This window comes from Arvicanthis niloticus, chromosome 8 (assembly GCF_011762505.2).
Source record: "Arvicanthis niloticus isolate mArvNil1 chromosome 8, mArvNil1.pat.X, whole genome shotgun sequence".
In the NCBI taxonomy this organism is placed as follows: Eukaryota; Metazoa; Chordata; class Mammalia; order Rodentia; family Muridae; genus Arvicanthis; species Arvicanthis niloticus.
The window spans coordinates 87627658-87650062 of NC_047665.1; the positions used below are offsets into that span (position 1 = coordinate 87627658).

The 22405-nt window shown below is 39.5% G+C and overlaps 1 protein-coding gene across 1 annotated transcript; it reads left to right on the forward strand.

The window, feature by feature from the left end:
• On the forward strand, window positions 1-22111 carry LOC117713893 (uncharacterized). The gene is given in 13 exon segments (XM_076939813.1): window positions 1-226; window positions 501-636; window positions 9895-10046; window positions 10486-10577; window positions 11182-11290; window positions 13038-13115; window positions 13511-13596; window positions 14390-14516; window positions 15581-15664; window positions 16262-16344; window positions 17218-17427; window positions 17429-18902; window positions 18905-22111. Coding segments are annotated over 11 exon segments (2955 nt in total). The 5' UTR covers window positions 1-226; window positions 501-636; window positions 9895-10021; the 3' UTR covers window positions 19492-22111.
• The last annotated feature ends 294 nt before the right edge of the window (window positions 22112-22405 follow it).

Genomic DNA, 22405 nt, shown 5'->3' on the forward strand with positions numbered 1-22405 from the left:
GCTCTGGGATTGGTCGTCGGGAAGGCCGTTCTCGCCCAGAAATCTTGCTCAAACTTCAGTTTCATCCTTTGACTGGGTTTTTAACCTCCGCTTCGGAATCAATCGGCACCCAGGTCCGGGGAACCGAAATTTCTATTCCGGACGGATTCCGACTCGGCAAGCGGAAGTGAACCCCAGCTCGTCTGCGTCTCTTCCGGTGTGGCTTCGCGCGGTCCCGTTCTCCTCGGTAGTAGCGGGCCGACTGGGCGTGTGAGGCTGGGTGAGGGGATGGGCGGTGGCGGAGGTGGGGAGTGAGGCCTGGGTGTGGCCTCCGTGGCGACTCGGTTCGTCCCCGGGCTGCGCGTCGTCCCATCGCTTCCCAGAGGCTAGGGCCGTGCAGTTCTCCGGTCCCGGCCGGGGGCCATTTCACATGAACGCTATTTGAGCTCCCGGTGCCTTGGAATGTGGTCCTTGCTGCCTCGAACGCCTTTAAGGTAATCTTACAAAATTTTGCTTTCCAGAAAAAAAAAAGAAAAGAAAAAAGAAAAGGATTTCGGCTGTTGGAGTCCGGCTTAGCGCCCCATCGCCCCACAAACCTGGCCATCCCGCTTCATTGTGAGCAGTGGGTGGAATTGGATGGAACAGGAACGTCCCAGGGTAAGGAGCTGCTTTCCTTTTTCATTTCCTCTTCCCTGTCTTTCTAGCCTCTCTCACTATCAACTGCTAGAACTTAGCATCCTTCCTTTTTTGGAAACCGATGCATTCCACTAGTTCTTTCTGTTTTTATCTATTTGTCTATCTCTCTATTTTTTTTAACCAAACCTTGTGTATCCATTTTCAGTTGTTTCATTTAGGCAAACAAACAACAAACAAACAAACAAAAAAGTGTTAAATGCTCAGGCTGCGCATATTCATCTGTTTTGCAGACCACAAGTCATCCCTTACCTCTTCTCTTCATCCCAACAATAAAGTATTCACAAGTAAAAAAATAGGGAATTTGGCTAATGAACACTTGGAACTTGGGGCTTGGAGAGATGAATTAGTGGTTAAGAGCCCACATGGCACTTCCAGATCATCTGATTTTGGTTCCCAGCACCCATGTTAGTGGCTTGTAACAGCTTGTAATTCCAGCTATGTTGGAATGGGGAGACCAGAGGCTTTAGGTGCGCGCGCGCGCACACACACACACACACACACACACACTTGAATAAGTGAAACTCTATTAAGGAATGGATGGGGCTTTATTTAATATGTTATTTCTCCACCGGTGAAATGAGCCAATTCAAGCCAGATTAGAATATATTAATTGCAGGTTTATTGCAAAACTGCTCTCTGATGAGTTCATTGGCCCCAAGAACAGGGGCCAGGGAAGTCGTTGTGTGGGGTGGGGCCGTGGGGAGGAAGACAGGCACCTTCGGGCAGAGAGAAGAGACGAGAGAGCATGGAGAGACCACAATGTCTGGGTTATATAGGGAGGAGCCTTATTGGGAAGGGCAGCCCAGTCCCTGGCCTGGAAAGTTCAGGATTGGGACAGGGTATATGTTCATGCGTGCACATTGTATATTTTGATGTTATACTCTCTTGCCTCTTTCCATCTTTTCTCTTGTCAAATAGTCCCTCATGTAGGGTTTTTATTTTTTTTATTTATTTTTAATTTATTTTTTAACAAGGTTTATTGGGGGCTGGAGAGATGGGTTTGTTTTTAGAGCACTTGTTGTTCTTGCAGATGACCTGGGTTTTATTCCCAGCACCTATATGGTGGCTCACAACCATCTGTAATTCCAGTTCCAGAGGATTGGACACCCTCTTTTGGCCTCTAGGGGCATCAACCACTCAGGTGGTGTACATATATACACGGAGTCAAAACATTAAAATATACATTTTAAAAAAAATGTATGTATGCATGCATACATGCCTTTCCTTTCCTTTCCTTATCAACCAGAATGGGGTGGTGGATCACTTGAAGCTGTGAGCCGCCTGTTGTTGGTGCTGGAAATTACTCTGTTTCTCTGTAGACACAGCAAACAATCACTTTGCCATCTCTCCAGCCTCTGCTTTTAAAAGTCTTGTATTATTTATTTTTCAAACAAATTCATGTGTGTGGGTATTTTGTCTGAGTCTAGACCTGTGCACCCTATGAGTACAGTTTCCTTGGAGGTAAGAAGCGGGCATCAGATTCCCTGGAACTGGAGTTACAGGTTGTCATGGGCTGCTGTGTGGGTGCTGGAAAGAACAGCCCGTGCTATTAATTTCTGAACTGTCTCTCCGTCATGATTATTATTTATTCATTTTTGAGATGAGGTCTGTAGTCTAGGCAAGCCTGGCACTCACTGTGTAACCCAGGATGTCTTTAGTGCAATCCTGTTTAAGCCTCCCTAGTGCTAGGATTACTTGTGTGCATGAACCACCATGCCTAGCCTTTAAAAAATTTTTTTTAGATTTCATTGGAGAAGACATGTTTGTTGGTTTGCTTGCTTAATGTGATCTCTTTCTGTCCATGTACAAGGGTCAACCATTGTAAGATAGCCATGTGTTAAACTGTTGGAACTTTAAGATCCAGCTCCTATGAATTGAATTTATCTTACTAAAGTCACAGCAGTGACTTAGTGGGTAATAGTTGACTGGTTAGTCAACTGTTGACTGAGACTGACCTGAGGAAGATGATAGCTTGAACCCTTGAGATCTGGGCTAGCTGGGACAACAGAATGAGGTGACCCCAACAAGAAAAAGTGTCAAAGTATAATTAGTGGGAACAAAAATGTTAATGTGTGGCTGAGAAAGCCTAGATTCATTGAATCACAGTGGAATGGAGCAGACTTGCTACAGGCTCTGAGAACCAGAATGGTGGCAGACCAAAATAATTTAAAATGGCCACACTGAACAAGACCTTCTGGTGCGCATACTGAACCTGAGCAGTGGAAAGAACACGAAGGAAAAGTAGCTCCTAAACTGCTCACTCCCATTTTGCAGACCAGGGTTTGGAGTAGATTGTTTACAAGATGACAATCTAAACACTTTCTGGTAATCTGATGGTTGTCAGCCCTATTTAGTGAACATCTAATTCAGTGAAGATGTGTGTATTTATGTAGAATACAATTCTGTTGAAAGTTACAGTTCCAAGTAAAGTCTCAATCAGTAGGAAATAATTTCACAACTTTCAAGAAACTCTACTTCATGTTTTGAGAGTCAAATACTTAGCTCATTATAGATAAACCAGTTGGGGACCAAGTATTTAAGTATTTGAGTCTGTGGGGGATACTCTCATTTAAACCACTACATGGAGGGAACATGTCATACATTTACTAAGTTTACTTACATGTTTAAATCAAAAGGGACTTAGCTTTAGAGGCATGTTTGGACCATCTTGTGCTTCCTCTTTCCATTCCTTTGATAGATGTCAGGGTTCTAGAGCAGAGCATCTCTTATCAGCAACTGTGACTGCTTCAGGAATGAAGTTACAGGTTGAACTGAGAGAACTGTAATGGGATTTCTTGAGACACACGGATGGCAGTGCTGAGTGCCATGTGTGATACAACTCTGGAGTGTTTTACTTTTCATCCCTAGCCAGGATGTCCCAAGTAAAGTAAAGTAAAGTAAAGTAAAGGGTAAGGACCCAACCAGAAATACATACCTGGCCAAAGTTGAAGCAATCATTTCAGTACTCATTGCTCCGAGCAAGAAAATCTCACATCTTCTAACTCATTAATAAATTACTGAACCATTGCTTAACATTTTTCCTATTAGCAAATGAAATAAAAAATTATAGGAGTCTCTAGCCATTTGGTAACCAAAGTAATGGCAGAGGTGGGCGGGGGACAGGGCACTCACAATAAAAAGTTAAATTTATATAATTTTTACATTTATTTAATTTTTTTGTGTGCCATCCATACCATAAGTGTGAAGGTTTGGTGATAACTTCTGAGAATCTAGGGACAACTTTTGAGAATTGGTCTCTCCTAGAACGGTGAGACTTAAGTCATCAGGCGTACAGGTTAACACCTTTATCCACTGAACCATCTTACCAGCCTCTACATACCTTTTCTTTATAAAATTTAGTTTTGTTACTTTTTTGAGACTTTTGTGTAGTTTATTTTGATTGTATTCACCCACCCTGCTTCCTTTCAGATCTACCCCTCTTTCAGACCTAGCTTTGTGTTATCTTTTTGACAATAGGCCCATCAAGCCCAGTTTGTGCTGCACATTATTCTAGGAGATGTGGACTTGCACTGGGGTAAGGTTGACCTGCCTGGGGCCACACCCTGAAAGAAATATGACTTTCTCTCTAAGCAGTTATCAGTTGAAAATAACTCCTCATTTGGGGTGGAATTTAAAGCCTATCTCTGTCTCCATGGTGGAATTGCGTCTGGCTTGAGCCAGCATAGCTCTTGCACATGCTGCTATAACTGCTGGTGGAGACTTTAGGTCTTCTACGTATAAAGTATTATCTACAAATAATGATACTTTGACTTCCTTTCCCTATTTGTCTCCCCTTGGTCTCCTTCTGTTGTCTTTTGCTCTAGGTAAGATTTCCAGTAAGATATTGAATATCCATGGAGAGAATGAACACTTTTGCCTTGTTCCTGATTTGAGTGGGATTACTTGAATTTCTCTTGGTTTAAGTTGCTATTAGCTGTAGGCATGCTGTAAATTGCCTTTGTTATATTCCTTGTATCTCTGCTCTCTTGAGGGCTTTATCATGAAGGATGTTGGATTTTGTTCAAGACCTCATCCTTCATCTGATGAAATGACAGTGCGGTTTTTATCTTTCAATCTCTTTATATATTTGGTTATGTTTATTGATTTATGTATGCTAAACCTTCCTTGTATCTCTAGGATGAGGCCTACTTAATCAAGGCAGATAATTTTGTTTTTTAAAGAGAGGGTCCTCTCTGAGTAGTCATGGTTATCCTAGAACTCTGTATAGATTGGGCCTTGAAGTCTCCTGGCCTCTATCTTCCAGCTGCTCATTAAGATTAGATAGTCTTTCTGATGCATTCTTGAATTTGGTTTGCCAATATATTATTGAATATTTGCAGCTATATTCATAGGGAAATTGGTCTGTAATATTTTTAAAAAAATTTTTGAGGGGGTGGTGGGTCTTAGAGGAAAAAAAAATCAAAATCAACAAGACTGGTAACCCCTAGCCAAATTAACTAAAAAATGAAGAGGAAATCCAAATTAATAAAATTAGAAATGAAAAGACAGGAATTACAGTTTGGTCTCAAACCTGGGACAAACTATTAACTGAGGTGCCTATAACATATCAAAGTAAACTGCCAGGTTCTCCCAGCATCCTTCAGTCCCTGTTACAGTGTCCTGGCTGGCATATCCAGCCCACCTATCCTGAGCTCTCCAGTCCAGTTATAAGGCTGGGGTTCCCTCCCACAGCTCCTCTGGCCCCTATATAACTATGTAACTTGGCCATTAACTACACCAGTCTCTTGGCTAAGGCTGCCCCTTTTGGTCAGCAGCTCCTCTCTTGCTCTCCCTCCCCCTCTTTCCTCACATGGCCCAGCTCACTCTAGCCATGTTCACTCTGGACCCTCCAGCCTGTTTCTTCCTTATAGCTATAATAAAAACAAAGCTCAACCACTTAGCAGCCGTGTCCTTTTTGTTTCTTTTTTACACTCAACTACAACAGACACTGACAAAATTTGGAAAACAGTATTTTTAAAAAAAGTTTTAAAAAGCTGTAATCTACCAAACTGGAAGATACAAAGAAATGGATGAATTTCTTGCTATTATGACATACAGAAGCTAAACCAAGATGAAATAAGCAAGAGCCCCTGGTGAAATAGTAGTAATTAAAGTTTCCCAACCGAAAGAGCCCAGGACCTATGGATCCAATGCAGAATTATACCAAACTGAATTCAAAGAAGAATTCATGCTAATACTCCTCATTATTATACAAAATAGAAACGGGGGGGGGGGGGATTTTTCTTTCTTTTTATGAGGAAAGAAGAGGCTTTTATTCAGACATTGGTGTCAGGTCTACAGAAGGGAGTCCTAAATGTAGCACCTAGCCACCTCATTCAAGGGTTTATAAATTCAAAGAATACAAAGATACAATGTTTTTCTGCAAGCAGACCTCCTTTTTTTTTTCAAAATAATCTTGTTTACAGAAGCAGAATAGCAGTAAAAACTTTAACCCTTAAGTAACTGTTTGGGCCTTTTTTTAAATGCCCACCCCAGTTCCTGAATAATGACACGGAGGCTTATTTATTTGTGAATTAATTCCTAGGCCTTAAGCTAGGCTTGTTCCCAACTAGTTTCTAACTCACTTACCCCATTTATATTAGTCTAAATTCTGCCACATGGATGGTTATCTCTCTTCAGTCTCATATATCCAGCTTCCTCCACTTCTCGATGAATCTTCCTGCACCTCACTCTTTCCTGTAGTTCCATTTTCTCTGCCAGATGTCCACCTTCTATCCTTTTGCTATAGGCTACAGGCATTTTATTTTAACCAATCAGAAGGTGCCTAAGAGACAAGGAAGGACAGAGATAGATTTTCACATTGTGTTCAAAAACATCACTTCACCGTTTAGCAGCTCCTGACATTTGGAGGTGTAGTTTTGCTTTATAGTTAGTTTTTTTTTTTTAAACACAGAGATTTTGAAGTTTTAAATATAACATTAGCTGCTAGTACTGGAAAACATGTGTTCTGGCACACAGTGGTTAATGATCAGAGACCCAAATTAATGGTACAAATGAATGGCGTTCACGTAGAAGGTTTGGTGGATACAGGAGCTAATGTTAGTAGACTTTCCCAAAAGTCTTGGAATCTAGAGTGGACACTTCAGAAGGTTTACACACAATTTGTAGGAATTGGTAAGTTATCACAAATAAGACAGAGTGTCCAGTGGATTACCTGTGTGAGCCCAGAAGGGCAAACAGAAGTTGAGACATTATGTGGCTGACATACCAATAAATTTATGGGGAAGGGATCTTTTACAACAACGGGGTACTCAATATTCCTGCAATTCCAGGGACAGCAAGTAAGGAGATTAGAGGTGATATGGCAGATGCTCCTGGGGAAGGTATTAATTAGTACAGGGGATAGAGAACAATCGCAGACTGTGCCCATGGTCAAACAACAGAGCATCACAGGGATTGAGTTTCCAAATTTATAAAAGGGGCCACTGCTGACATACCAACAGCCTTGCCCCACATTGGGTGCCACCCTTTAGTTTTTCCAAATCCTATTTTTAATGATGGATCTTAGGAATTAACTTCCCTTTTAGCTCACCACCCACCAGAGGTAGTGGGAAAGAAAGGATACAGGAGAAATGGACCTGTTTAGAAAGGTTGTCTGGAAATTAGCAGTTCAGTTCACAGGTGAGCAGTGGCAGCTTGATACACTCAAAAACACTTCATGGACTCAATGGGTCTTGCCTCAGCAGTGCGTCTGTCTCAGCTGACATCACTCTGCCAATCAGCCTGTGTCTGTGGAAGCATCAGGAAACTGCAGCACAGCCCCAGAAGTTTTTTGGCTAGTATCTTTCTATGGAGTCCCAACAAATGTAGCTCAACTAGAACGGAACACAACTGCGCAGTGTAAGGCAGACCAGTACATGCATGTCGTTAGCAAGGAATCCTTCATCATGTGTCCTTTCACGTGCTCCTTCAGTGAAGCGTTCCTTAGCCTTTCACAGCTGTGTTCTCTGTAACGAAACATTCCTTCATGTGTTTGCCTCTGCAAAACACTATCCAACCGACTTACCAAAGAACCTTTAAGTGTCCACTTGAATTAGCCATCAACATGATGTTAGCCATCACATTGGTTAGGTTTGTTTTATGGAGACAACAGATAGTTTCTAATCTAGACAGTATGCATCTTGGTGAGCTGTAGCCATTTATATTTATTTGAGACTAATACTGAGAGGGATTTAGTATTTCCTATCATTTTTGTTGATTGTTGTTCTGGCAACCCTGTCCCCAAATTGGTATTAGGAGTTTGCTGTTTTGGATGTGATGAATTTCTTCCTGGTTCTCCTTTGTTCATGAATGTGTTTGCGTAAGGCATTGTCTTTCTTGTGCTCTTGTGGATGACCCTGACTTCTATATAGATTCCTTATTCTGCAGTGTGGGCTTGGTCGTGAATATATATATATATATGTAATACATACATATATACATTTTTAATTTGTGCTTGCCTCAAAATGTTATTTTTATTGGTTTTTGCAGGGCTAGAGAGTTGACTCACTGGTTAAGAATTACACTTGTCAAGGACCTGGATTCAGTTTCCAGTGCTTACATTGTGGTTCATAACAATCCATAATACTAGTTCTAGAGGATCTGATTCATTCCCACCCTCCTTGGGCTCTAGACGCACATGGTGCACATACATACAATTAGACAAGATAGTCAGACACATAAACATAAAATTAGTGGGTTGTTTTGTTTTGTTCTATTTTTGTTTTTCAAGGCAGGGTTTCTCTCTGTAGCCCTGGCTGTCCTGGAACTCACTCTATGGACCAGACTGTTCTGGAACTTGCAGAGATCCACCTGCCTTTGCCTCCTGAGTGCTGGGAAGGTGTGTGCCACCCATCATGCCTAGCTGAATTATTTTTTAAAACCTTTTAAAATACAGTAATACGGAATACAGGATACAGAATGATCTAGCCTACTGTGGGTGGCGTGGCTCCTAGGGTCTTGGGTTACATAAGAAAATCAGAAGGGGAAGCCAGAAGCCAGTAATAAACAGCATTCTTTCATGGTCTCTGCTTCAGTTCCTGCCTCTAGGTTCCTGCCTTGAGTTCCTGCCCTGACTTTCCTCATTGATGGACTGTTTGTTGAAAGTGTAATATGAAATAAAGCATTTCCTCCCCAAGTTGCTTTTGATCATGGTGTTTTATCACTGCATTATAAACCCTAAGATGGCGATTTTTTGTCTGCATGTATGTTTGAATATTGTGTATTTACTGATGCCCAAGGATGGCAGAAAAGGGTGTTGGGTCCCCTGGGACTGGAGTTATAAATGATTGTGAGGGTACTGGGAATTGAACTTGGGTCCTAAGGAAGAGCTATCTTCTGAGCCACCTCTCTAGTCCAAAATGTTAAGGTTTTTTTTCTTTTCTTTTTTTTTTTTTTTTTTTTTTTTTTGTTTGTTTGTTTGTTTTTTTTTGGTTTTTCGAGACAGGGTTTCTCTGTGTAGTCCTGGCTGTCCTGGAACTCACTCTGTAGACCAGGCTGGCCTCTAACTCAGAAATCTGCCTGCCTCTGCCTCCCAAGTGCTGGGATTAAAGGCATGCGCCACCACCACCCCCCGACCAAAATGTTAAGTTTTAAGTAACTCATGTGCTTACTTTCCCGAGTTCTTTATATGTTGCTTATTATAGAGTATAATTTATATGAACACACACACAAATACATAAATGGATTAATAAAAGGTTCTGGTGTTACTTAGAGTACTATATTAATTACTTTTCTGTTGGTATGATAAGATATTATGACCAAAGCCACTTAAGGAAGAAAGGGTTTATTTTGGCATATAGTTCTAGAGGGAAAGAGTTCATATAATAGTGGAGAAGGTATAATGTGGCAGTGGGAGTCCAAAGATCATATTTTCATGTGCATAAAGATGAGAGAACAGGAAGTGGAATGAGGCTCATAAAACTTTAGGGCCACCCTCAGTGATGCTTATTCTCAAGCAAAGATCCACCTTCTACAGGCTCCATACTTTTTTTAAACAGGGCTGCCAACTGGGTACTGGTCTTCAAATACATGAGTCCATGGAGCATGTTTCTCGTTCAAACCACAACAAATGCATGGAATTCTCAGTCAGTTAGGTGCTGTTAATGAGCCTATATTATAGGGTATACATTTTTGATGGTTTTTATTATCTCACCTTCATAGAGCTAGTATATAATGTTTGATGACTGCTAAGTGTTGCTTTTTGATTGATCTCAATAGGAATCTAAGTCATCCAGATTAAAGAGAATGAATCTTGTCATTTTCCACTTTGATGCATAAGTTTCCCTGACGTGTCCTTGGAGTCACAGAAGAATTTGGTCACATATTTTACCATCAGACTATAAAGATGGACATTACTAGTTTGTCCCGTGGTAAGTCCTGTTGCTACTGTTTTTGAGAGATTCGGTTGTAGGTCCTGCCTATACAATGTAGAGCCAGAGACCTGCCAGTCTCTTATGAAGTGCTGAGGTGGGCCGAAGAGGACTGTTTTCTCTATCTAGTATGTGCTTGGGAACAGGCACTACATAATCACCACTGATTTTCTTCATAGGTAAATTCAGAGTTAAATTTCTCAGAACTTAAGTTTTCTTGACTTTAAAGTGAAACTAATGTACTTTTCTTTTGCAAGACAGTTCACCATTATTTTCCTGCTGTAAAAATTGGTGTGGCATTGTAGGTTACTAGAGTTTATATTTGCAAGTTATCTTGAGTGAACTAAGTTATGTATTAATTACAAATAGATGAATTCCCACCCTCACAGTGAATGTAGGCTTCTTGGCAGCTTTGTATTGATGTATCCTTTTTTTCCAGAAAGTCTGTCTTCTGGTGACCAAAACTGCAGTCAAGGAGAAGAAACAGAGGGAGAAAGCACGCTGGTTGATTGCCTGAAAAATTGTAGTAAGGTATGAAGAACCACAGAGTGAACTCCTTGCATAGAGAGGTGTGCGGCTTGTATGTAGACAGACTTATCTCCCAGGGTCACCGAAGTGAATGAAGTCCCCGACAATGGCTAACTCTCCAGGAAGAGGAGCTTTTCACATTGCTGTAATGCTGTATTATTACAGTCATTTTACAGTCATTACTAGTTAGTCTTGACCCTTGCAATGCCAAATACCAGGGTTTTTTTTTTACAGTGTTCTTAAAGATAATAAAGCATACATATTATTTTCTCAAAAACTTTGTTTTCATATTTACCCCATTTATAAAATATGTCCAGGAGTAGTATTAGAAAAAGAGGGAAGATGAAAAGGTCAGGGTGTGGTGAGGTAAAAGTGTTTGAAATGTGCCATTAAAGCTACTTTATTAGAGTAGATGGGTGGAGAGTTGAGTGTGGAAACCAAGAAGCCTGGTCTAGGGCCATTGAGCCCCAGGGTAGGCAATGGGAGAACTCACAGCTCTCTCTAGGCATTGAGTTCGCTATCCTTATTCTTCTGAGAGGATTGGTGGGGATATTAACTTGGTTGAAACAAGTTTATGTGGGTGGTTAAGGATTTGGTGACCTTTCAGGATGAGGCTGTGGATTTCACACAGGAGGAGTGGACTACAAAGGATCCAGCTCAGAGCAGCAGACCTAGTGATGTGGCAGTGGAGGACTACACAAACCTGGCCACTGTAGGTAAGTTGGTAGTTATTCTCATACGATGCTTCATGTGGAGCAGGCACATGTTATGTACTTTGTGTGCTTAGAAAGTTTGTCAACTCCAATGAGATAACAATGATGACAGTTTTCTTCGAATGCATTTAAACTAACAAACATGCTAGTTTAATGGGGGTGGGTCGTATACATCAGTACCTCCTATGTGGTGTATGTGCTTCATCACTGAGCCACACGCCTAGTTCACTGTGGGTTGGGTTTTTGTTTGTTTGAGATTTAAGGTGGTGGTAGTGCACACCTTTAATTTCAACACTTGGGAGGCAGAGCCAGGTGGATGTCTGTGATTTCAAGGTTAGCCTGGTCTTACAGAGTTCCAGGATAACCCAGAGCTACTCAGAGAAGCCCAGAAATCTCAGAAAACAAAAGCAAACATAAACGTTTATTTATTTATTTATTTTTAAACTATTTATTTATTATATGTAAGTACACTGTTGCTGTCTTCAGACACCCCATAAGAGGGCATCAGATCTCATTACAGATGGTTGTGAGCCACCATGTGGTTGCTGGGATTTGAACTCATGACCTCCGGAAGAGCAGTCAGTGCTCTTAACCACTGAGCCATCATCTCACCAGCCCTAAAGGTTTATTTTTATTTATTTTTTTTGTGTATGAGTGCAGGTGCACATATGCCAACAGCACACGTGGAACTCAGAGAACAACTTACTGGGAGTCAGTTCTCTGCACCTACCTTGTGGTTTGAGGGAGGGTCATTCTTACTATTTTTGTCACTGTACTTCTGGCCAGTTCTCCAGTGTCTGCCTCTCTCTCATCTTACTGTACAAGTGCTGGGGCTAGGATTACAGATGTGTGCCATTGCATTTGAATTTTTATACTTGATGTCCTAGTCTGCTTTCTGTTGCTGCGGTAAAACACTGGGTAGATGAGCAACTTGGGGAGGAGACAGTTTGTTTGGCTTCCAGGCTATACTCCATCCAGGGAAGCCAAGACAGAACCCGAAACAAAAACCATGCTTACTGGCTTACTCCCTTAGGCTTGTACAGCCACCTTTCTTCAGACTTGGCAGAGGTCTGCATCAGTTCACAATCAAATAAAGGTTCTACAGATATGCCCACCTGCCAAACTGATGGAGGCTGTTCTTCAGTTGAGGTTCCTTCTTCCCAAGTGTGACATTGACAGTCAAGATGTGGGTTCTGCTGATTGAACTGAGGTTGTCAGTGTTATGTGGAAAGCTTTTATACTTGATGTGCTATCTTGATGTGGTGGTTTTTAAAATGTACATTATCTAGTTCTGTGAAAATGTATGTTCAGTATGTTCTTGTCTCCATCTTTGATAAATGGAGTAGCACTTTCTAGTTAGTATTCTATTTTATGACTTTATCTGAATTTGACGAGCTGTAGTATTTGTAAGTTAATGGTTTATTTTATTGCTTAGCAAATGTTGCAGTGATGTGTTTCGTCAGAAATGTTAATATGAAATTGATTAGTGTTTTAGTGGTCAGAGGTCCTTGGGATCATGCGATTAAAGCTTTGTCTTTTTAGTCCTTTTTGAAATAATTGCAACTTTTATTAGAATTATTGACCAAAAGCAGGCTTGATTGTGCATGCCTGTAATCTCAGTAGGCTTGCAAGTTTGAGGTCTACCCTGGACTACAAGAGACCCTGTATTGTACAAAAATATTTATTATAGACCTGAATCATAGAAAAGTTTTGCCGTTTGATCTATTAATGCAACTTTGTCTGCATATAGGATATCAGACACTTACCAAACCCAGTGCTTTGGCTTGCTTGAAAGAATTGGTGAGCACACAGAAGGGAGTTCTTCAAGGTGAATGTTTATGAAGAACAACATTGACCAATGGCATACATCATTATCAATTCCTATGTTCTTTTGTCTCAAATACTTTTTCTTTTCTTTTTTTTAATGGTATAGCTTTAAGTAGTTGATTCTCCTGCCTTAGATTCATGTGTGCTGGGATTGCTGATGTTCATACCATGCTGTACTTTGATGATATTTCTTTCCTTTTCTCTCTGGTAACATGTTTTTATTTTATTACCATGTATTAGTTTTGGTAGAATTAATATTTAGCATTTTTTTTTTCTCTAAATCTTCAGTTCGCTCATGAGCCAAGTTTATTTAGAAAACCATGGAGACATTTTTAACTTCTTTGCTATACTGTTCTGTTACTTAACCCTAATCTTATTTTGTGGCTTTAATTCCAGAATTGGAAAAGCAACTACAAACCAAAGATGTAGCACCAGAGCAGGATTGTTTGACAAGACATACCTTCATGGAGACAAAGCAGGTGGTAAGTTCAAGGAAAAGTATATTTCTTATTTTATGCACTTAGCCAAGATTGACAGGTTTTTTTTTTTTTTTTTTTTTTTTTTTTTTTTTTTGTTGTTGTTGTTGTTGTTGTTGTTGATGATGATGTTTTTAAAATAGAAGTCAGGAGAGAACTGGGTTTTTCAATAGAAGGAACAATCTCTTATCATGTACTCCAGAAGATGAGTATTAAAGGGATCGAAAGTCAAAGTGAAACTGACCACGAAGGCACATTTTCTTATAAGTAGACTTGCCCTCACGACAAAACAAAACAGCAAACCAAATTCCTTGCCATGACTGATTTTTCAGATTTCTCCAGAAAGGCATTGGTGAGAGATTCCTCTGAAGATCATCTCAGTATTTAGTAATCTTCGGTTTTATTTTCTGTTCTGTTAGTGATTGAGTATTTATTATTTTGTGTTCTGACAAATGGTAAAGATGAAAGTCTTCAGTTTTTAAAAGAAGTAAACTTGTTTATAATCACATAACAAGTTTGAAATATGCTTGGGAATGTGCTAAAACATATGGGGGTAAGATAAATAAAGTTCCTTGTGTAGTTAGGGTGATGTAAGTTTATTTGCAAGAGGTGCAGAAATCCATAAGTATAGAAAGTCTATAGAGTGCCTGGATAGAGAAATACTCTAAGAATATTGAGATCTGAGATAGATTATGGGGGACCTTGGTCTCTTTTATAGGCAAGGATGTTACTTCCTCATTCTCCAGTGAGCATAGGTGATGTTTACTTTGCACAGACTGACATTTGTGTGATGGTTCAGGATGCAGTGACCTTTGAAGATGTGGCTGTGGACTTCACCCAGGAAGAATGGACCTCACTGGATCCAATTCAGAGACACCTCTACAGAGAGGTGATGCTGGAGAACTACCAGAACCTGGCCACAGTAGGTACGGCCGCCACCACTTGTTCTAGCATCATAAGAGAACAGAAATACAGTGTTCTAGGATATGATGTCAGCTTAGAACAGTGGGAAAGAGCAGATAAAGCCCCTTAACATGATTTAGTACCTCATGGTAGTTCTCAGCTAAATGGTGATTAGTAGCATCACTACCACTATACTAATAATGTCATTCTGAGATTCTTCCTCTTTTTGATTTGTTTTGTTAGTGAGGAAAGGTCTCATTCTTTAGCTTAGGTTGGCTTCAAGCTCTTAGCAATTCTATATCAGTCTTCTTGAGAGAGAGCTGGGATAACAGATGTGGGCTATCACACCTGGCTGTCAGTCTTACCAATCTTTATGAGTCTGTTTCTAAAGATAAGAACTAGTGCTATCATTGTTTCCCTAGAAGAATGAAGACCCATGCTGGGCACATTTCTCTGTTGTAGAGTGTTTGTTTGGACACATGAGGCCTTGGGTTTGATCTGTATTCCTGGGCTTAGGGGTGGGGTAACTATAATACTTTAATTAAAAATTAAATAACATTATATTAGATTTTATTAGGAGAAATGGTTTAGTGTATTTTATTTTATATTTTTTAAAGCATAGAATTTTCATTAATAATGAAGGCATAGAAATATTACATGCCATTAATAGTTTGTTTTTTTATTTATTGACAGTAGTGGGGATAATTTAGAACCTTGTACTGTCCAGGCAAGTACTCCACCACTGAACCATATCCTTAGCCACTTTTTGCTTTCTTGAAACAGGACTCACTTTAGTTTTACAGCCTTGACTGTCCTGGAACTCTTGTTTTCTTTTGCTTCAGCCTTGTGAGTGTTGGGATTACATCTATGCATAAAACAGTCTTGGTCTTCCCTAGTGGTTTTTAAATGTGCGCTTAGTTCTGAATGTGGATTTGATGGGTCATAGAAATTTTCTAGTTACTTATATCATAAATATTTGTATTCTGAGGTCTTTGTTAATAATTTTAAGTCTTTCTTGAGAAATGTTTTCTGTTATTGGCTAGTTTACATGAGTCTTTTCCATTGATGTATCTGTCTCTGTGTCTAGGAGGTCAGATGTTTAAACCCAGCCTGATCTCTTGGTTGGAGCAGAAAGTAGAGCTGACAGTAATGGAGCAAGGAATTCTCCAAGGTTAGTATTTGTTGAAAACATTTCTTGTTGTTGTCAAATTCCGTATGTTTGGAAGTGTGTCAAGGGAACTATTGGAAGACCACCTTGAATCTGAAGGCCGAGGCTTGGAAACACAATTGTCATAGAAAAAGCTAATGTGAAGCCTCTGTGATGCACTGGTCTTTTGTTTTCTCCATTTATTCTGTTTACTATCCCATTTAATTTTAATAGATCTCTAAATTATTACAGTTGCGACACCATATCCTGTGCTTGTCAAATTTTAGACTTAGACAGTTGCTTTATTTTCTCTTAGTTTTATTGTTTAATGTATTTATATATATATATATATATATATATATATATATATATCAATCAATCAAACACAAGTGAAGTTCTGGTTTGGAATTCAACTTTATAGACCAGATTGGCCTGGGATTCAGAGAGGTCTGCTTGTCTCTGGCTCCTAAAGGTGTGCACCACCACTCTTGGCCAAATGAGGTAGGGTTTTGTTTGTTTGTTTGTTTGTTTTTTTGTTTGTTTGTTTGTTTTTGGCTGTTTTTTAAAGTTTAAACTTTAATTAATTATTATTATTATTATTTTTTTTTGGTTTTACTTTAGAATGGGAAATGCACCTTAAGACAAAAAGGACAGCACTTCAGCAGGATAGATTCTGGTCAGATGTGTCAAATGGGATGCAGCTGGTAAGTCTCATAAATGTACTGTTATGTTTATGGGGGCTTTGCCTGAACAATGTCTGTGTGCCATGTGCATTTTTGGTGCCCTTGGAGAACAGACAAGGACATCTGATTCCTTGGGACAGGAGTTAAAGACAATTGTGAGCTGCAGTGTGGGTGCTTGGAAACTAACCTGGGCCCTTTGGAAGACCAGCAAGTGCTTTTAACCCCTGAGCTATCTCTCCAGCCCCAGGATATTTATTTTTAAAAAATATTTGTGTTTGAGAATATCTCTTATAATGTATTTTGATAATAATCAACTCCCACTTCTCCTAACTCCTCCAAGACCCCTCGCCCCCACAAACTCTACATCCATTTTTAGAATCAATTTGAATTTGTGCTAGCCAAATCATTTTGTGTATGTAGGGCTGTTCACTGGAGCATGGTTGACCTACTAGGGGCCACACTCCTAAACTCAGATCTCATCAGTTGTCCATAGTTACTCAGTCAGGGGTTGGAGCAACAAGATCCTAATGTCCAAGGTCAGGGAAAATTAGGGATTTACCAATAACAACAGATTCAAATGAAAGATTTGAGAGAATTAGCTGTCAACAGTTAAGGAACTCTTATATCTTCCCCTTCTTGCCCTTTTTGTTTTTCTTCCCTTTTTCTTTTACTCCTTTTTTTCCTAGAGAAAGGCACTCTACCACTCAAGGTAGTCTTCACTTGTGACGCTTTGCCTCAGCTTCCAGAATGCTGGGGCAGTAGTAAGCCAGCATACTCAGCATAAACTGATGCCCGAATGTATCGTGAGGTTCAGTGCATCAGAATTCCACAGCTACATCTTCCTGTACAAGCCTGAAAAATCCTCTAATCATCTTTTTTCCCCTTTATTAATAGGGAAGAGAACACAGTGGAGGGGAGCTTGGTGACTCTGTTCAAGTTGGAACAGTTTTTAGTGAAGATTCATGTTCTCAGACTCATATTAGTACTCCAAATACAGAGAATACTTCAGCGTGTAATTTATATGGAAAAGACTTTCTGCCACCCTTTAAAGAAACTTCTACTGAAGAAAACATTTTCCACTTGAACCAGTGTGTAAAAACCTTTGACTTTGACTCCAGATGTTTCCCAGAGAAAGTGCACTCTGGAAAAATCCATTGAATGCAGTGACTGTGGGGAAACTTTTGTTAATCAGTCAGAACTTCAGGCACACAGTTCTTCTCACAGTGGAAAGAATCTCCACCAATCAGAGGAGTGTGGACAAGCTTTTACTCATCCTATAAGCCATGATGGGCATGTGATTTCCACTGAAAAAAAATACTATGAGTGTAAGAAATGTGAAAAATTTTTTACACATCCTGTGTACCTTAATATCCATATGCAAAGCCACACTGTGGAGAAACCCTATGACTGTAAGGAATGTGGGAAAGCCTTCGCTGAGCGCTCAAGCTTAATTGTACATCTACGACAACACACTCGAGAAAAGTCTTATGAGTGTAAGGAATGTGGGAAAACCTTTATTCAACCCTCACGCCTTACAGAACATATGAGAAGTCATACGGGAGAGAAACCGTATCAGTGTGACCAGTGTGGGAATGCCTTTGCGTCTTCCTCTTACCTTACTACACATTTGAGAACTCACACTGGAGAGAAGCCCTTTGAGTGTAACATATGTGGGAAGGCATTTACACGGTCCTCTTATCTGCTAGGTCACATACGAACTCACACAGGTGAAAAGCCCTATGAATGTAAAGTATGTGGGAAAGCGTTCAGTGGCCGTTCTTGGCTTACAATACACTTACGAAAACATACTGGAGAGAGGCCCTATCCGTGTACAGAATGTGAGAAAGCCTTCACCAGCTTTGCTCAACTAACTGAACATATAAAAACGCACACTGGTGAGAAGCCCTTCCGGTGCAAGGTATGTGCAAGGACCTTTAGAAATTCCTCATGCCTTAAGACTCACTTTCGAATTCACACTGGAATAAAACCATACAAATGCAATTACTGTGGGAAAGACTTCACTGCACGTTCAGGCCTTACTAAGCATGTACTAATTCACAATGGTGAGAAGCCCTATGAGTGTAAGGAATGTGGGAAAGCCTTCAGTACATCTTCGGGCCTTGTTGAACATATAAGAATTCATACAGGAGAGAAGCCCTTTGAATGTTATCAGTGTGGGAAAGCCTTGGCTCATTCCTCTTCTCTTGTTGGACATTTAAGAACTCACACTGGAGAGAAACCCTTTGAGTGTAATCAGTGTGACAAAACATTTACACGATCTTCTTATCTTCGTATTCATATGCGAACTCACACCGGAGAGAAACCATATGAATGTAAAGAGTGTGGGAAGACTTTCCCTGAGCGCTCATGCCTTACTAAACACATAAGAACACATACTGGTGAAAGGCCCTATGAATGTAAGGAATGTGGCAAAGGCTTTATTAGCTTTGCTCAACTTACTGTTCACATAAAAACTCACAGTTCTGAGAGACCTTTTCAGTGTAAGGTATGCACAAAATCCTTTAGAAACTCTTCATCCCTTGAGACCCACTTCCGAATTCACACTGGAGTAAAACCCTATAATGCAGTTACTGTGGGAAAGACTTCACTGCTCGTTCAGGCCTTACTATACATTTACGAAACCACACTGGGGAGAAGTCCTATGCATGCCAAGAATGTGGAAAAGCCTTTAGCACTTCCTCAGGCCTTATTGCACATATAAGAAGTCACAAAGGAGAGAAACCCTTTGAATGTGACCACTGTGGGAAAGCCTTTGCTTCTTCCTCTTATCTTAATGTGCATTTGAAAATTCACACTGGAGAAAAACCCTTTCAGTGTACAGTATGTGGGAAAACATTTACGTGTTCTTCTTACCTTCCTGTTCACATGCGAACTCACACTGGAGAGAAGCCTTTTCAGTGTATAATATGTGGAAAGTCATTTTTGTGGTCCTCGTACCTTCGAGTTCACATGCGAATTCACACTGGAGAGAAACCCTATGTATGTCAGTACTGTGGAAAAGCCTTTACAGAGCACTCAGGCCTTAATAAACATTTACGGAAACACACAGGAGAGAAACCATATGAATATAAGGAATGTGGGGAAGCCTTCACTACTTCTGCTGATGCTAATGAACAAGAAGCGCCCCACTGGGGGGAGAACCTTTGAATGTAAGGGATTCAGAAAATTGTTTAATAGCCCTTAATCAGTTGCAATCAAAATTCATAGTCTGTACAAGTCTTACTAATAAGCAATGTATAAAAACATTCAGTTATGTGCTGTAAAAACAATTCATTCTGAGGATGCTCTGAGTTTAAGGGTTGTGGGAAAAATCAGAATTTTATAATATACGTATGAACTGAAGGTTTGCAATCTAGGGAATGAAAACCTTTAGTGTTTTCCATGTGTGTTGATGCAAGACATGTAGAAATGTCATAGGTTTTGTTTCTTTGTTCACTTGTGGTCTCATAGTTGAGAAATACTGAAGTCTGGGAAGTAAGTTTTTACATTTGACTTTATGTGGTGTTTACAGACTGAACACAAGCTACATGTGTGTAATAGGGGATTTGCTTCAGTGTCTTGGATGGCAACACTTGGATTTCCTGGGTGCTTCTATATGAATTTTGAATATTTCTACATTTGTGCATTTTTATGACTTCAATTATGAATTTCTAAATTCCATTGTTGGTTTTCCTTTTAAAAATATTCCTGTTTGGTATGATTGAAACTATTGTTTTTTACGTAGTATCTGTTGTATGTCCCATGTCCACATTGTGAAGTAATGGACACAAATTCCAGTCTCCTCATTACTTGTCAGTTTATTTGTTGTGTCATGCGCCCATTGTATGTGTATTGTCTGTACCGCCCCTTCCTTTGTTGTCCCTCCCTTTTTTTTGAGACAGTCTCACTTTGTAGCCTTGGCTACTATGAAACTCATGTAGCCTAGACTGGTCCCTAGCTCATGGCAGGCTTGGCCCAGCCTTCTGAGTGCATAGATAATAGGTGCAAGCCGCTGTACCTGGCTCTTTGTACTGTCTTAAGTATATTCTTTACTAGCACTGAAAAGAACATCATATTTTACAATAGTGTTCAAGAACTTAACACAAGTAGGTTTGGATCTGACCAATACAATCCCTTACTCTAAGTACCAAGTCTTTGGTAGCCATTCCATTCTCTGCTTGGAGTTCAGCTTTTCTTTAGGCTCTCCTTCTTAGATCATGTAGTATCTGTATTAACTCTACTTAGCTTTTTTATTTTTGTAACAGGATCTTGCTGTAGCTCAAACTGACCTCAAACTCGCAACCTTTTTCCCTCAGACTTTACTGCTGAAGTTATAGGCATGTACCTCCATGTCTAGCTGGCGTATATCAATCTACATGATGTTCTCAAGGTGGAACTGTGTTATGGTCAGTTATTTTAAGACATTTTATTATTCTTTGGTCTCTATGGATACTTAGTTTTCATACCTTGCTTGTTGGGAGTATTGCTGCATTGAACATGAGTGTAGCTATCTCTTTAAATTCATGACTTTATGTTCTCAGTTGCAATCCCAAAAGTGAGTTTGTTATTGTAATGATAGATATAAATCAGTGTGTATGTAACAACTGCCAATTTATATTCCCAATGATGTACCTAGTCTCTTTATTGCTCATCTTTTTACTTTTTTCTGTCTATATGCCATTTAAAAATGTGAGATGGTATCTTTAGTTTTGATTTGCATTTTTCTAATCTATAAGCCATTTGTATATCTTTGATAAAATACTGATTTCATTTATTTATCAATTTAAAAATCAAGATAGGTGTATTTTGCCGTGAATTTACCTGAGTTACTATGTTTTAGACATAGACCTATTGTAATATATATGGTTTACAGATATTTTTTCATCTGTGTATATGCTTTTTCAGATTTTTTTAAATTGCTTTGCAGAATCTTTAGTTTGATATGGCCCTAATTCTTCATTTTTCCTTTAATACCCATGATTTTCATGCCAGCTCTAAAATTCTTTGCTGGTGTGTCTGGAAGCATTCTTGGAGTTTCATTGTGCTATAGTTTTACATTTTACTTTCAGGGTTTTGTTAGTTTGTGGTAACCTCACTATGTAATTCAAGGTAGCCTAGAACTCACTGTGTGGAGCAGGCTGGCCTTAAACTTGGAGCAGTATTTTTCCCCCCAGGCCTCTTGAGTGCTGAGCTTTTGGGTTTGAGCCAGCCTATCCAACTTAACTATATTTCTTTTACTCTTATTTAATTATATTTCCTTAAAAAAAAAAAAAAACTCCTAAGTTTATATATGTGTGTGTGTATATACTGTTTCTGTTTCGGTATACTATTATTGTTTCTGTTTTGGTGCTAGGAATTGAATTTGTGGCCTCAAGAATACTAGGCAGGTGCTCTACCATTAAGCTGTACTAAATTCATTATTGAAATTATGTGGACTGTATAAGGGGCTTTTTTGTTTCTTTTGTTTGTTTTTGGGATAATCTCTTTATAGATTTGGCTAACCTAGAACCTACTATGTAGACCAGGTTAGCCTGAAACACATAGAGATCTACCTGTCTGCTTCCCAGAGTGCTGGAATTACAGTTATGTGCCCTTATGCCTAGCAGTGACTATATGTTTATTTGTAAACAGTTTGTTTATGTTGTTTGTATCAATATTATACTGTTTGATTTCTGCTTATATAATGGGTTTTGTTTGTTTTTTCGGATCTTTCTTAAGACAAGGCTTCCTGGAATTTAGACTGAGTTTGAAATTAACTAAATGGTCACGAGTGACTTTGGACTTCTGATCTTCTTGCCTCTATCTCCCCAGTAGGATTATAGGCATGCACCACCATACTTTGTGTGTGTGTGCCTGAGTGTGTGTGTGCGTGCATGAGTGCATGTGTAGTGCTTGGGTATCTAACTTCACACTAAGTGAACATCTCCAGCTTTGTAATACATTGTTAAGCCTAACATTTTGTTGTTATTTAAGTCATTTTGGGATTAACTGAAAGGTTTTGGTTTCTTATGACTTTGTGGGTTTTTTTTTTTTTTTTTTTTTTAAATAAGCCTGTGAAAAAAATACCATTAGAATTGTTAAT